General features: G+C 35.6%; 1 protein-coding gene and 1 long non-coding RNA gene across 3 annotated transcripts in view; one reads left to right on the forward strand and one right to left on the reverse strand.

Annotated features, from left to right (window-relative positions):
- Positions 1 to 207: 207 nt before the first annotated feature.
- LOC107668341 (RNA-binding motif, single-stranded-interacting protein 2-like) overlaps positions 208 to 16655 on the reverse strand; it is a 29685-nt gene continuing 13237 nt past the window's right edge. For both annotated transcript variants that reach the window (XM_016460185.1, XM_016460184.1), the window contains exons 3-14: positions 11296 to 11354; positions 10019 to 10110; positions 4088 to 4245; positions 3923 to 4002; positions 3724 to 3833; positions 3585 to 3631; positions 3380 to 3473; positions 3101 to 3151; positions 2913 to 3023; positions 1647 to 1727; positions 1465 to 1552; positions 208 to 1243 (exon numbers count right to left, since the gene is read on the reverse strand). In XM_016460185.1, the coding sequence (XP_016315671.1) occupies positions 1472 to 1552; positions 1647 to 1727; positions 2913 to 3023; positions 3101 to 3151; positions 3380 to 3473; positions 3585 to 3631; positions 3724 to 3833; positions 3923 to 4002; positions 4088 to 4245; positions 10019 to 10110; positions 11296 to 11354 (964 nt within the window). In that variant the 3' untranslated portion in view covers positions 208 to 1243; positions 1465 to 1471. The remainder of the gene's footprint in view (positions 1244 to 1464; positions 1553 to 1646; positions 1728 to 2912; positions 3024 to 3100; positions 3152 to 3379; positions 3474 to 3584; positions 3632 to 3723; positions 3834 to 3922; positions 4003 to 4087; positions 4246 to 10018; positions 10111 to 11295; positions 11355 to 16655) is intronic.
- On the forward strand, positions 15395 to 16334 carry LOC107668343 (uncharacterized). The gene is made up of 3 exons (XR_001631884.1): positions 15395 to 15514; positions 15669 to 15796; positions 16097 to 16334. It is a non-coding gene; the product is annotated as an uncharacterized LOC107668343 (long non-coding RNA).

Consider the following 16655-nt stretch of genomic DNA (forward strand, 5'->3'; position numbering starts at 1 on the left):
CTAATATAGATATACATATTAATGTATAATTTCATACATCACTGAACGATTGTCCTGTTCAGCAAATTTAAGTGTACATTTCAGCATCTTGGATTTATATTTATGCACAGAGCACATCACAAATAATCACTATTCCAGTCTCAGAATCTTGTACCTCAGAAGGAAGGAAAGAAACTGAGGGAGTGTTCCACTAATAAGGGAAAAACTCTTGGTTTTCATTGTATTGCCATTTTATATCTCGGGGGACACAGCCCAAAGAACACACTCCTCACTATTAAAGTTCACCAAGGCAAGAAAAATAAATTTACAGGCCTGCATTACAACATTGGAGGAGCACTCCTTACAATGCGTAAAAGAAAAGACATAACCCATATGTATGAAGAGGCAAGACAGAACTATTGACATGAAAACAAAGCCATAAAAAAAGTTTATCATCCAAATAGCTTCTCTTTGAAATTTTCCTTAAAAAAAATTATCTTCAAATACAAAAATAAATCTCAACATTTAAACAGAGCATAACCTAACTTACAAGATAAAGCAGCATTTTGGAAGGGAAAAAAGGACATTTTGAGGGAATATGAGGTCTTGGTTTCTGAATTCAGTCTCGTCTCGCTGGACACAAACTTGCTTGAAACAATGAGTGCATTTACAACGCTCTTCGATACAGCACATTTTTTTGTAGTTCTATCAAAACGACTTCGCTGCTGGTTTCAGCAGGTTCCTCAGGATTTCCTTAAATCGATATTCAAGAAAAATGCAGCAAGAACTTTGCAAAAACAGTTTTTTATGTACAAAATTCCTCCTTTTGCAGCAGACGGTTCAAAAGCAGTCAACAAAATCTTTGAAGAATTTTACAAAAACATTAAATCAAATTATGGTGCTGTAACATCGTAGTTGTTTCATTCTGGCTTTGCAGAACATTTTAGAAAATAAAGTTGCAGAAAAATATTTCTCAAAGTGTGTTGGAGTGTGTGTGCATGTATGTGAGTCTTTGTGTTAAAAAAGCTTACTTCGCTTTCTGTGAACTTTTATGACATCTTGCAGTTATAGCTTTCTCCATCCAAGTCTTTCACTTACTTTCATTATCGGTTGGTCTTCTCCAAGAAAAAAAAGTTGCAAAACTGTCTGCTTTCTTTCATTGGAAAGAGACACACTTCTCTGTTCCTTTTCACAATGTCCATTTGTTTTTATGTCAAGAGAGGTGGTTCAGTATCCAAAGTCCTCCATCACTTCTATGAATGCACTAAAATAAGAGAGAGAAAGATATTAGAGTGAGAAAAGAAGCTTATAAAACAACTTGAGTTACTCATCCATCTAGTCCAGAAGAATTGATTTTATAATTTCTTGGATACAGTAGATATGCCAATACAACATCATGAAAAAATTATCTTGTGGATAAATTTTGTTTTCACTCTCTTTCCATTACAGACCACAACATTTCCAAAGCAACAGGAAGTAGCCCACCTCCTCTTCACTTGCCATGCTGGTAGGAGTATGTTGTGTGGTCTGTGGGTGTCTCTATGGCAACCTGCTGCTGTTGGACGCTATTTTCCTGCAGTGGCATGAGGTCAACATTACTGACAATACATCACAGTGAATCAGGCTTTGAAACACTTGGAATAATTCAGCATGCAGGGATTTCATACCTCGGCTGTAATGCTTGAAGGAGGCACTTGGGCGTATTGTGGTATGTAGGTCCCTTGCATAGCTGTGTTTGCAGGCATATACTGAGGACAGATGGACACACGTTGACAAATGTGTGATATCCACAGATAGTACACATTAAAGGAATATTTTAGGTGGATGAACTTCTTGCGCATATGGTTATGTATAATTCTTGTAATTCCGAACATTGCTGTAACGCAACATTTCTAGGGCTGCACGGTATTGGGAAAAAACTGACAATGGGATATTTCGCTTTTCTGTGATATATTGCACTATGAAAAAATATATTTTGGAATGAATTATTCTATAAAGATTGGGATAATAAAAATAAAAGGTAGAAAATAAAAATAATTTAAAAGCTGAAAAATTTATTTTTAATTTGAGACAGAATTTTTTGAGTGTGAATCATCCTTTTGGGGCTGAACAATTTTGGGAAAACTTGAAAAATTTAATGAATTTAATATAGTGAATTTTGTGAAGAAAAAAAAATATTCTCGCTTCTCTGGAATTTTATAGGCCCTATTACCAATGTTTTTGACCCATTCAATATGACCATAAAATATATATATTTTTTAAAAAATCTATAAAATGATTTTTATTGTGATTATTATTTAAAATATTCAAAAATATATTGCAATAATACTGTTGTACTATAAAATAAATTGAATATTTAATAAAAGTAATAAAAATATTTTTATAGTACACTGTAAAATTACAATACTATAATTATGTGTCAATTTCTTCATTTTCAAATCTTAATCTGTCAAACTTTTATATATGCGCTGCATATTTTGCGATATCGATTTTATATTGTTATATCGTGCAGCCCTAAAACGAACACAAATATTAATAACTGAAACTAAACTAAAATAAATTTTCATGACACCAAGACCACCTCAAATAAAATACAATTGCCCACAAGTTTTTGGTACATGGTAATACTATAAAACCTGTCATGAGAAATTTAACGCAGTTAAATATTTTAAATGATAATAGTTAGCATATTAACTCTGGTAGCCCTGAAATACTGAAACTAAAATAAAAATGAAATAATGTGAAACTACAAAAACTCTGAAAACTAAAACTAAAAAATTAACAATGAAAACCAAAACTTAATTGAAAAGACAAATAGAAAATAAAAATATAAACTTCTTTACTGCCAGTCATAAAAAATTAGACCAATACAATTTTTTTTTTTTTCAAGACATTTGTAATGAATTCTCTGTGGGCATCTGTGGGGGACGTACCGTGCCTGTGCTGCCCAGGGTTAGATGGCTGAGCTGCTGTGTGAGAGGCCCTATTATGGCAGTGGGCTGGATGGTCATGGTGTGGTCCACTGTGGGCGTGAGGACTGTACCCTGTGCCCAGCAGAGAAAGAAAGTTAGACAGGCAGAGGTGCTTTAGGAAATAGAGCAGCGGTTTAACTGCAACTTACTGTGGGCTGCATGAGGTAAGACTGGTGATGTATCCAGGAGGGATTGTGTACCTGATATTAAAAGGAGACACATTTTAATCTTAGATTTGGGTCATTATTCTGTATAATTCAGATCTATAACAATTTAGACCTAATAAGCTAGGGAGTATGTGAAGACTTTTCTGTAACCAACTCAAATTCCTCATATATAATGATTGTAGATCTTCAAAAGACTTGAAATATAGAGCATGAGTCATGAACAGTAATATGGCTCTTGCAAAACAAATGGCTTCTCCATACCTGGTAGGTGGATACAGGTGAGTGCATGTAGGGAGAGATAGAAGTCTGAGCAATAATTCTGTTAGGAGCAATGCTGTAGGAGGGAGAGTAAAACCTGCAGGGGGCGACAAATGCATTTTTCTAAAAAAAGAGCTGTTACCATGCAGTGTCATAATTAAAAGCACAAATTACAACATTTATTGTAAGTAATAATTTCTGAACCCACCCATTTTGTAAAGCGGGAGTAGGGTCATATGTTAGCGTCATCCCGCCCTGTATGTGTGTGAGAATGAGAGAGAGACAGTTGAATTCAGACGTGGACTAGAGAATGATTGAAATCAATGTGAAAAAAGCAGTTTTCTCACAGTCTCGCCCTCTCTCGGCCACTGCCGCCCATTCTGGTGATATTTCCCCTGATTCTGACGTTTCTTCTGTCCCCCATCCGCAAATTTACACAGCAAGGGTTCTGTAGGCACTTAATGAAAACATATCACTCATTATTTACCTGTCATGACCATCTCATCAGTACAAAACTCGATATGAAAAACAACCCAAATGTAGTACCTGCTACTCCAGGAGGAGTCTTGATGTATTTGCCATTGAAATGTTGAATGATGGCCTCACATTTTTCAGTCGATTCCATCCTAACATAGAGTAATTGCAAATGCATTAACGGAATATTAATGATGATAATGTCATGTGACACGTATGAGAGTTGGTCAGGCGCACCTGGCAAAACCAACTCCACGACTGGTGCCGTTTGCGTCACGTAAGATGCGTGTGGAGATGACCTGGCTGAAGGGCTTGAGCATGCTTTCTAACTCCTGCTCGTCCAGAGACAGAGGCAAATTGGAAATGTACAGATTGGTGGGGTCCTGTTCTTGTTGCTGCAGAGGTAATCAAGAAGAGAGAAATAATTGTGGTAAAGATTGAATAGGAAATCATCTCTAAGAAATATTGTAAACTACAACTATTAAAAGTAATTTTCGGTAAATGAAATAAAAGCTGAAATTAAAATCTAAATCTAAATATTATAAAACTGAAATGAAAATGCAAAGTGTTGCCTTGGCAAATCAATTTTAAGTTCAAGTTTAAAGGGATAGTTCACCCAAAAATGAAAATTAGCCCATTATTTACTCACCCTCAAGGCATCCTAGGTGTATATGACTTCCTTCTTTCAGATGAATCTAATGGGAGTTATATAAAAAATTGACTTTGATCTTTCAAGCTGTTTAATGGCAGTCAGCGGGTGTTGCATTTCATCAGTCCAAAAGAAGTGAAATAAAGCGCTTGCATCCATAATAAAAAGTGTCTCACACGGGTCCGGGGGGTGAACCAAGGCCTCCTGTAGCGAATCGATGCATTTTTGTAAGAAAAATATCCATATTCAAAACGTAGTAATCCCTTTAATCTAGCTTGCGCCAACAGTTGTACACGGAAGCAGCTCCGGGCTGATGGCGTATGAGATCAGCGTTGCGCATGCGCCGATGAGTCTCATGAAAACGAACGTTTGTTTACAGGAGCAAAGGAAGCAAAGTTTCCTTACTTTAGCAAAGGAAAACCAGTCTCCTCTTGGCTTTTATCGCAATCCTCTGACATTCTTCTTTACAAATCCTCGTTTTGTACTTCTAATTCGTGACCGTTGTTTTGTTTTGATCTCCGCTGCGTTTCCGCGTTCGTCACTTCTGAGCGGCGCATGCGCAGCGCTGACCTCATACGTCTTCCACCTGGAGCTGCTTCCGTGTACAACAGTGAGCGCAAGCTAGATTAAATTGATTATTACGTTTTAAATATGGTTATTTTTCTTACAAAACCGCATCGATTCGCTACAGGAGGCCTTTGTTCACCCCCCGGAGCCGTGTGAGACACTTTTTATTATAGATGGATGCGCTTTATTTCACTTCTTTTGGACTGATGCATGCAACACCCGCTGACTGCCATTAAACAGCTTGGAAAATCAAAGACAATTTTTAATATAACTTCGACTGGATTCGTCTGAAAGAAGAAAGTCATATACACCTAGGATGCCTTGAGGGTGAGTAATTCATGGGCTAATTTTCATTTTTGGGTGAATTAACCGTTTAAGTTGAAGTACTAAAACTACTAAAAGTTTTAAATTAAAAAACCTAAAAGTGAAATTAAAAATAAAGTTGTATAGAAATATATATTTATTAAAAAAATGAAACGAAACAATGAAAAAAATTAATAACAAAAGCACATTGAAATGAAAAACTAGATATAGAAAAACTATGACAGATAAAAAACTGATTCAAAATATGTATAAATACTGTAATACTAATAATAGTAAAATACATGGACATGACTAGGTTAAAAGAATATTTTGGGTTATTTTCAACTTAAACAATTAATTTGTCCAACAATTGCAATTCTATCTTATTTCTGTGAATAAAATCTTAAATTTCAACCTGTTTTTCTACATAAAGCCATCATATGGTTTATGATAAATACTGTATAACAATAAATATAGCACATTATTCATATAGACTACTTTTATAATGGTTTTAGGAGACATTTGTATGGAAAAGACACAGAAAAGTGGAATGGAAAAAAGCAACATCTAGCATGAAAGATGGTTAACTTTTAACTTTTGCTGCATTTATACAATGCAGTGTCATTGCTGCAAAAGACGCAAGCAAGCGGAATGGTCAAACATATCCGTCGAGCTCAAGTTTACACAGAAAACAATGGAAAAGCAGTGGTGCTTTGGTGCTTTTTTATGTTGCGTCTTAGGTGGAGAGACTGGTTATGTGTTACAAACATAATTCCTGTAGGTGGATATCCGCAAGGTAGCCTGCTTTGTTCCTGAAGGACTGATCAGCCTTATAGGCTCAATAAAGTTAGGATTATGGGTTGGTGAGGTTAGGGCCTCGTCAGCCTTGTCAACCATAAAGCAAAGCACCATCAAACACTGAGTGCTTTATGGAGAGTTACTGTAATGTCACATCCTTTCCATGTCCCTTCCCGGTTTTGTGATAATCGACATAATGCCACATACGACAAATACTACATGCAGATATTAAGCTGGGATTCTTGGGAATGACCTTAATATTCCTGTAATGATACATTCCACCTTAAAAATAAATTGGAAATCAAAAGGAAGATAGAGAAGACTGTGAAGGAGTTCAGAGGTTTACAGGTAGGACAAGCTGCTGAGCCAGCAGTTATGTGCATTGATGCACTTGTGTGAGATTGGAGAGATAAGACGGTTCAGCTATGAAATATGGAGCTTGTTAAATGTTTTTTTTTTTTCCAAAAAATAAAAGAAAAAAGATTTTATGATTTTGATTCATTATGATTATGATTGATTCATTATGATTTTTAAATAACTATTTTCTATTCCAATATATTTTAGAATGTAATTTATTCCTGTGATTGCTCCAGTCTTCAGTGTCAGAAATCATTCTAATATGCTGATTTGGTTCTTATTATTACAGTGTGAAACAGTTTTTCCAGATTCTTCAATGAATATGAACGATTTCATGCATCCTTTCTAAATGAAAGTATCATTATTAGTTTTTTTTGTTTTGTTTTTTTATTATACTTACCCCAAACTTAGTGTATCCACTAAAAATATTTAGTGGTTTCCATAAAATATTATGAGCAGCAAATCAGCATATTAGAATGATTTCTGAAGTACATCATTTACATTTACATTTACATTTAGTCATTTAGCAGACGCTTTTATCCAAAGCGACTTACAATTGGGGCCATGTGCCTGTATGATGGGACCCAGTGATGTTGTGTATATGGAGAAGAGGAGGGGTCCAAGAACTGATCCCTGAGGAACCCCAGTGACAAGTTGATGTGCTTTGGATACCTCCCCTCCCCAAGCCACCCTGAAAGACCTACCAGTGAGATAGGATTCAAACCAGCGAAGTGGAATCCCTGTGATGCCCATTGAAGAGAGGGCAGAAAGGAGGATCTGATGATTGACAGTGTCAAAAGCAGCAGAAAGATCCAGCAGAATAAGAACTGATGACTGGAGTAACATCTGCTGAAAATTCAGCTTTGCCATCACAGGAATAAATTACATTTCAAAATATATTAAAATAGAAATTTAAATTGTAATAATATTTCACAATATTACTGATTTTACATCATTTTTGATCAAATAAATGCAGCCTTGGTGAGCATTAGAGACTTCTTTCAAAACATTAAGAACACTTAAATTATTCCCAACTTTTGGCCACCAGTGTAAATAATAACATAAAATTTTTCGCAATATTTATCTCTTACCTTTGCATAATTATGCAGGAGTTTTAGACGTCAACATGTTTTTTAGTAAAAAGTGTCAAAATGACCGTTTTCAAGGCCAGTACTGAGTCAGCTCATTACCATATAAACACCTAATTAGCTTCTTTTAAAGCTGCAGGCATGACAGCAAATATGCATACAGTACAAAGTGACATCTTTCTAACCTCAAATTAACATACACAAAACATGTGCTTGCATGTCTTCTACAGATTACCCACTTCCTGCACAAGGCGTGAGCTGGAGGTTTTATCATAGGATCTCAAAACCCCTTAATCATATTATGCGGCTCAAATTAATTTTGTTCATTATCATTGAAGCAAGAGTTGTGTGTTATTGTCTAAACAAATCAGAAAGACAGTAAAGATAGCTGCAAGACAGCAAACCTCCAATTCACCCGCTGCTGATTTGCATATTCATTGCTTTGGTGTGCAGATGAGATTAAAATGTAAGCTGTAAATGTATTACCAGTTCATCTCACCACCATGAATAATTAATGAATAATTGCAGTGACTTGCCATGAAGGTGATTTTTGTACTGATCTAATCGTGCTGTGAGGCGGTGCATTTTTCCACAGAATGAATGGGTGGAGGCAAATCCACGGCGATCGCCTCAACACTCTTAAATAGGTCAGGTCACTATAAAGACTCTAAAACGGCTGTAATTAAGACGGGTGCTTGGTGCTGTTCTTGTGCGAAGAGGTTGCTCTTTCACACTGATCTACAGATTAAATAGGTGATTCTTTCAAGAATATGTTCAGGTCACATTTTACTCCTAAATGAAAGGAAACAGAAAAAGAAAAAAATTATTTGGTAAAGAAACTTACCCCTACTTTTTGTTGCATAATTGTATTGTCACATTATTTTTTTAGCACAATTAAGCACACCCCTCCCTCATTTCTTATTACAATAAAAATATCAATGTTATTACTTTAATGCAAAGAAATTAATATATAAAGTAACATGCTCATATTTTTTGTAGTCCCTTTAATTTATGATGATTTAAATCAAAAAACAAAAAAAAAGCTAATGACAATTATCATTTTAAAAAATTAAACATTTTAAAATGATAATTATATATATATATATATATATATATACACACAGTATATTTTAAAATGATAATTATATATATATATACACAGTATAATGGCAATTATGAATGTTTTGTTACAGTAATTGCATTTCAGTAATGGTAATTGTCATTTTCATAATATTAAAATCAAATCAAATATAAAAATACATTTGTTGTCATTGAAATAATATAAATATCTAAAATATAAATAAATATAACGTGAACTCAAAATAATTATTCATGAATAATTTGTTATTATTCAAATAATACCCCCCCCCCTCAATCTTAAAAATAAAATCATTATTATTTGTCATTATTTTTTTTATTTTGCTGTGAAATATGATCTGGACATTTTTTCGTGAGATTCACCCAAATGTTCTACATAAACTAAATAAAATTCATTAAAAAGATGTGAAATCAGTGAGAGGATCTGAGTGACAGCAGGGCTGTGTGAGTGGTTGGCCTGCAGGGCCACGGTCCTCTACACAGGGCTTGCAGCACTTCCAGCCAAGCTGCTCAGACAGTGACTCAGCCATGGGTGAGAAAAAGAACACACAACCTCTTTGTAGACCTGGAGCACCACGCAGGAGCAGAAACGGGACAAATACTCCTCAGGCACTTACAATGGCAGACCTGCATGAGCCTAATGGGGACACCAGCTCATGGCTTAACACCCACAGACAGGCCAAGTGTGGTAAAATAATCATGCCATCCTACAGTACACTAAAGTGATTATCAAAAAAAAACAAAAACATTTTTAATGTTACAAAAGATTTGATTTTCAAATAAATGCTGTTCTTTTGAACTTTATAATAATAATAATAATAATAAAAAAAAAACATTAAAAAATGTATTATGGTTTCCACAACAAATATTAAGCAGCAACTGCTTTCAGCATTTATAATAATAAATGTTTCTTAAATTGTGTTTGCAAAAGTTCTGGGTGGTTGCTCACTAGCAAGTTTGTTTTATATTGTAGTCCCTAGATAAGGATGGATTTTTTCGGAAATGTTACCATCTATCAGCCGAAAATCTCAAGTCTTTTAAGGAAAGTAATAGCATATATTCCCTCATCAATCCGCATGATTTGAAGTATCATTCATGTCCATAGCAGAAACCCTGCTGGGTGAAATTTGCACCAAAGTTGAATACTTTGGCTTAGGGGTTTGTTCAAATCCCAAACTTAAGTGTGAGCCATAGTAATAATAGTGATGCTCGTGTTTGGAATTCGTTTGAAGCTGTTTTAAAGTGCCATACAAGGTTTACAGCAAGTAAGAGTTAAGGAACAGGGAGTTTAGTTCCACTGTCTCTTACCTTTGCCATCTGAGCCTGAACTCCACTGGCCTTTAGTGCTGTCACCGCTTTCTGTGCAGAGGCCGGGCTGTCGAAATCCACAAAGCCATAGCCTGAACACACACACACACACACTGAATCAGTGATCACTGCTTAGAGTTTAGTTGTTAAGCCAATAGCGTTCCATATCACTCCTCTGCACCTTAGCTCACACTGGTAATCTCTCTGTCCCACATGAGAAAAGAGCTATCAGACCAAGTTAACTATACACTCTCTCTCTCGCTCGCTCTCTCACACACAAACACACAAATGTAATAGCAATCTCATTCCTGTTACATCAGCACACATTTGCAAGAGATAAAATAAATGAAGTATATTTAAAGTGCGCTCACGAGTTAAAAGGAACAGTTCATTCAAAATGTCTTTCAAAACGTGTATGGCTTTCTTTATTCCGTGGAACGCAAAAGCAGATGTTTAGAGGAATGTCCAAGATGTTCTTTAATATACAAAAATGAGCATTGCAGTAATGTGAGTTTTGATAGGAAAATCATTTTATTGGGATTTTTCATTTGGTAAGAAGTTTTATTCTTTTTTTAATAAATATGAATATATACCATAATATTAATATAAAGTAATATTTTAATATGAAATAAAATAGGTAAAAATACAAAAATTATAATTGAATTGAATTAATATTTAATATGAAAAATAAAGTACTGGATAAACATTTTATTGAAAAGATCAAACTCAAAATAATTATTTGTTTATGAATAATTAATTGTCATTCAAATAATATTACAATCTCCAAAAAAATCTAATAAAAGAATAATTTTAAAATATAAAATTTATTTAAAATGTATTTAAATGTATTTTATTTAATTTATTTAAAACTAAATTTAAAATATTTTAAAAAGGAGATGTTTAGAAGAATATCCAAGCTGCTCTTCTCCCTACAATGAACGTGAATGGTGACCACAGCTTTCAAGCAAGATTTCTGTAATTGTTGATTAAATTCTAAAGTCACACAAAAACATCATATTTTTCGGAGGATTTGGAATATAGGGCAGAAGTCATATGCAATACTTTTATGATACGAGAAAACTGTACGTTTATAGTTTTTTTTTTTTTTTTTCTTTTTTGGAGTTTGACGGCTCTCATGTTAAGTAACAGAACAGCTCATTATTCAAAGGTTCTCTTTTTGTGAAAGAAAGTCATACAGGATTGCAACAACATGAGAGACTTCTTTAATTCTTGGGTGAACTATTCCTTTAAATATGAAATTATACAGCACATCTTACCTTTACATTTGTTGGTGGTCTTGTCAAGAATGGCCTTAGTAGACACTATTTTTCCATAGCTGTGCAATTCAAAACAAGAACAAAAAGAAACATTTGGTTTAGGTGAATGGATAAACACCTTGAACAGCTTTTTAACAGCTTAATAATAAATACATCCAAAATCAGAAGACTTGCTGATGTGTATCTGATATTTTATAAGGTCAAACACAGTTTGGAAGAGCCAATGTAATCTAAGCAGGTGAGCAGCAGAAGCACAAAAACCCATAAATGCAGGGCATGCACCAGCGCCGCTCCATTCACAATGTGCTGCTTAATGAGCCCCCATATCCAGAAATCATTTGCATTAAATCTTCATGAGGGTGCCGGTGTGGTGGAGAAGCCCTGATCAAATGGTAATGCTCTTTGAATAATGGATTCCATACCATGTTCATGCTGCTTTGCATGTCTTGGGAAAAGGCATTTGCGCAGCATGATACAGGTTTATAGCTGTAGGTTTGTGAACACGTCTATGGATTACTGGAGGCTTGTGGGTGTTTGAGGGATGGGGAGGAGGAGGGGGGTGGTTGTTCTCTCTCCAGGCATGTGCTTGCAGTGTAACCTGAGAGTTCTACTTGTCTGCCCTGCACAGCTCTGGATAAGATCTACAATAATCAACCTACAATGCCCTCCACTGCACTCCTCATCTGGGTCCTACTGCCTGCGCACAGAACCTCACACTGATGTTCATGACTGAACTAAATCTATATAATGTAATTGGCATATAGATGAAAGAATTATGGGAAAACTACAAGAGAAGTTTCAGTTTTTTATTTATCATTCGAATGAAAGGGTCATTCATGCAAGACATGGAACAAAACAGGTGATTTGACACATGCTTTTAAAAGTTTTGATTTTCACAAGACCTCTTTAATCATTAAATATGTCTGTCTAGCATATGTTTTCTTAAAAAAAAAATATAATAGCACACATGGCAACCCAGTGTACCTCCAAAATTGTTTATTGTACAAACGCAACACAATAAATCTTAAAAATGTGCATGATATTTATACATAATACCATGAACCACTTAGGCCCAATAATACGTAAAATTATGAACATGACACAGATGGAATAAACAATTTGATTAGTGATGCACCAAAATTTAGGCAACCAGAAATATTCAGCCAAAACAGCAAACAAATAACAATCACTGGTTTCAGCAATTTTGTTTTTCCCTGATGTCACTATCAGTACAGCCCAGGGGTAGAGGGACAGTTAGTCATGTGTGAGATCCAACCAAGAGTCATGGCCAAGCAAGCACTATGAGATGGGCTGCAGAGTTTAGTGTAGAAAAAAAGAAACTATTGAAACTATTGACCTTGTTGTAGCATTGGTGGGGCAGTTAACATTCAAATTAGTGTCAAGGAAAGGCTTTACTTCTATAATGCTGATTCAATCAGCAACAAAACACAATGAATCATTTACTCTGTTGAGTCATTCAAAACACTGATTCATTCAGGAACCAAACAAGTGACTATCTTTATAACTGAGTCAACAAATAATTCACTCAACTGATTTGGTTAAAAATACTTAATCATTTAGGAACGGCACTAATGTGTGTTGATCAGAGCCACATTTATTTTGCTTTGGTTCCATTTGGAACTATTTTCACTGACAGGTTAAAAACAGACAAAGTAACTGGCAATATTGTTTAAAATGTAAGTTACTCAGTTTTAATTTCTTGTATATTGAAGAAATATCATTCTCGCAACCGGGCTGTTGCTCTGAACCGCTGATATTCGGAACAACAGCACTCTTGCTCGTGATAATGCTTAAATATATCAGAAATATAAATGTAGCTATTGTTTTATCACTGTTCTTTCTCGTGATATTCACAGCATTCACTTTGTAAAACAAGCTGTAGTGTTCTGAAACCATTCGGTTTTTGATCTGCTCTCTCGCTTTCTATAAAAGTAACAGGAATTACTTGACCAAACATCCTCTCCGCCAACAGCTTCTTTGCTAAGAAACACCAGATATATTTGACTAGCGCTTATCTCTCTCTCAGTCTCTCTTTCTCACACTCCCCCAAATCTCTCTTTCTCTCTCACAGCTTCTTCCCACCCCCATCACCAACAACTTTTCGTCTCCTCTCCCGCCCAGCTGTTGCCCTTGTTTGTCTTTCCCTTTCCCCCTGGGCTCAGAGTTTCCTGTAGGGCTGGGCAGCCTCATCTCAGCCGTTTCTCCCAGAGAGGGCCTCGATCTCCAGTACTATACTTCTCAAATCTGTTCACCATCTTAAATATATGAGTAGTTTGTCCTTAAATGGAATATATACTTCTATAAAGCTTAAGAAAATACATCATATTTTTATTGGCCAAAATAACTTACATCAAACTGGTCATTAAAAATATCGAGTTCACTTCTGCTTTGGGAATGTAATATAAAAATAAAAAACAGAAGACTGAATAGTCTCAAAAAAGCTAATACATTTAGATTTGCAATTAGTGTTCTTTTAGTATTATTTATATAATATTATAGAATTTATTAATATTTTGAATTAAATATAAATAAATATAAATAAAGCTTTTATATTTCTATTTTCAATTTTCATTTTCATTTTAGTTTAAGCTTTAGAAATTAGGCGCTTTGTCATTTTTATTAGTTTGTTTTTTATTCTATTTAGCTCAAATTAATTTAGTTTTAGTAATTTTAGTACTTCAACTTTCACTTATTTCAGTTAGTTGCCAAGGTAACATTTCTAAATTTCATTCAAGTTTGTTGAAGTTTTTCACCTATTTTTTACATTTCATTTTAGCTTTTTTTCAATTACCGAAAATGATTTTTCTTAAATTGTTGAGTTAAAGGAGTAGTTCAAGTCAAGTCAAGTCAGGTCTGCTTTATTGTCAATTCTTCCACATGTACAGCACATACACACAGAGAATTGACTTCCAGATAAAAAATTTCCTGATAATTTACTCACCCCCATGTCATTCAAGCTGTTCATGTCTTTCTGTCTTTCGTCGCAAAGAAATTAAGGTTTTTGAGGAAAACATTACAGAATTTTTCTCCATATAATGGACTTAAATGGTGGCCAACGGGTTGAAGGTCCAAATTGCAGTTTCAATGCAGCTTCAAAGTAAATTATCAGGAAGTTTTTATTCTGGAGGTGAGCCAAAATCTCTGGTCAAACACTTTTATCAACCCTAACATACTTTTATCAACCCTAAAAGGAAGTGAGATGCAGGCAGGGACAGAGACAAAGAGGGGGAACCGTCATGCCTAGCTGTTGGAAACACTGCAGTTGGTTAACAAAAAGGAGCTTTGTTTGAAACCCAAACCTCTGCTGAGTTTATGTCAGTACATTCCACTAAAACGTCTTCTATCAGGAAAGCACAGATCTTATGCCCCGTTCACACTACAAGCGACAAAGCGACACGATCCCATTCATTTCAATGGAGAGCTGGCGATTTCCGGCGACAAGTGCGACAGCGGCCGTTGGCGACGGATGGGGCGTGTCCAGCGATGCAACAAAGTTCAGAATCCTTCAACTTTATGCAAATGAAGAGCTTCAGTTTATTTTCGTGAATCGACGTTCAGCGACGTTTGATGATGCAGCAGCCGAGATATGCAGCCTTCAGCCCCGTTCACACTACAAGCGACAAAGCGACACGATCCCATTCATTTCAATGGAGAGCTGGCGATTTCCGGTGACAAGTGCAACAGCTGCCGTTGGCGACGGATGGGGTGTGTCCAGCGACAGTTCAGAATCCTTCAACTTTATGCAAATGAAGAGCGACTTTCGGGAGCGACAGCCAATAGGAAAGAAGACGGAAATTGCAGTTTCAATGCAGCTTCAAAGTAAATTATCAGGAAGTTTTTATTCTGGAGGTGAACTAATCCTTTAACCTTTTAACTAAAATCAAACCATTTTAAATTTACTTACTGATGAAGGAAATCAGATCAAACCACTAAAACACAAAGCCAAGTAGAAATTAGGGCTGCACGATAAATCGCATGCGATATTTAATGCGCATCTTATCAGTGAAGCCGGTTCTGTAATCAGCGGTAAATCTCCATCACCTGCGTGCTTTCACATTATGCTTGTGTCGATGACAGTTTCGGAGTAATTTTAATTTCACCTCTTCAAATACTGATAACTGCTAATGATAAGATATTGGTTTACATTTTTAGATAAAGCGTTTTTCAGGGAAAACAGGCACCCAACACAGAGACTACAGTAAGATGTTATTCAGTTTTAACCGTTTCTAGACCTCACATTGGGATTAATATCTTAAGTATGATTCTAATCATTAGTACATTTGTAAGATATTTCCTCCACTGGTGATCGAAAATGAGTAACTTTTTTTTCCTGTTGTCTTTCTTCCTCTGAGGTGGCACAAAAAAAGGGGAATAGAACTTTTCACCATCATCAGTCCTTTATTTCATTCACTGGAGAACATCACAACCTTCAGATGTGTCATATCAGGATAAATGCTGCTGCAGGGAAAATTATATGAAGGTTGGTTTGATTGTGGTGTACAAATTGGCTTTTTTTTAAAGCTACAGTTGTGTTTACCTTGCTATGATATCTATGGAAAGGGTCAATTTTTGTGAATCCTCTGTCTTTTTTGGGGGGATTCACATTTTTCTGATGGGATTGTCATGCATTAGGTTTAAATTTTGAATCATTACTTACAGTTTTAAAGCTGAGAATTTGTTTATGTTGTCTAAATGGCTTATAATGTCAAATGGCAGTACAATTTAAATACATTTAAGATTGTTTAAAAGAATGGTTAAAAAAAAAATCATTCTTATTAAGGACCCACCCCACTCCAGATTCACCAAGGATCCAGCTGAAGCCCCGTTCACACTACAAGCGACACGCAACGTCAAAGCAACACGATCCCATTCATTTGAATGGAGAGCTGGTGATTTCTGGTGACAAGAGCGACAGAGGCCGTTGGCGACCGGATGGGGTGTGTCCAGCGACACGACAAAGTTCAGAATCCTTCAACTTTATGCAAATGAAGAGCGACTTTCGGGAGCGACAGCCAATAGGAAAGAAGACGGCAGAGCTCATGTGATCGTTCTCCTCTCAGCCATAGATAAACATACGCAATGGAAAAAAAGTTCTGTTTCTCATTCATTTTTATTTGTATGTACGGATTTAATTCATATTTATATTATATTTAGTCTTTTGCCTCCAAAATGTTTGTATTTAGCGGCAAGAAACCTGATTCGCTGTCAAGGCAACCAGTAGTGTGAACGCCAACTAGCAACCTCATTGCCAGCCCCTGGCGACATGCAGCGACTAAGGCTAAGTTCACACTACACGACTTTAAACGTCGGCAGATCGCTGTGCTGTTCAGACTACATGA

Source organism: Sinocyclocheilus anshuiensis, unplaced genomic scaffold (assembly GCF_001515605.1).
Source record: "Sinocyclocheilus anshuiensis isolate Anshui unplaced genomic scaffold, SAMN03320099.WGS_v1.1 scaffold3360, whole genome shotgun sequence".
In the NCBI taxonomy this organism is placed as follows: Eukaryota; Metazoa; Chordata; class Actinopteri; order Cypriniformes; family Cyprinidae; genus Sinocyclocheilus; species Sinocyclocheilus anshuiensis.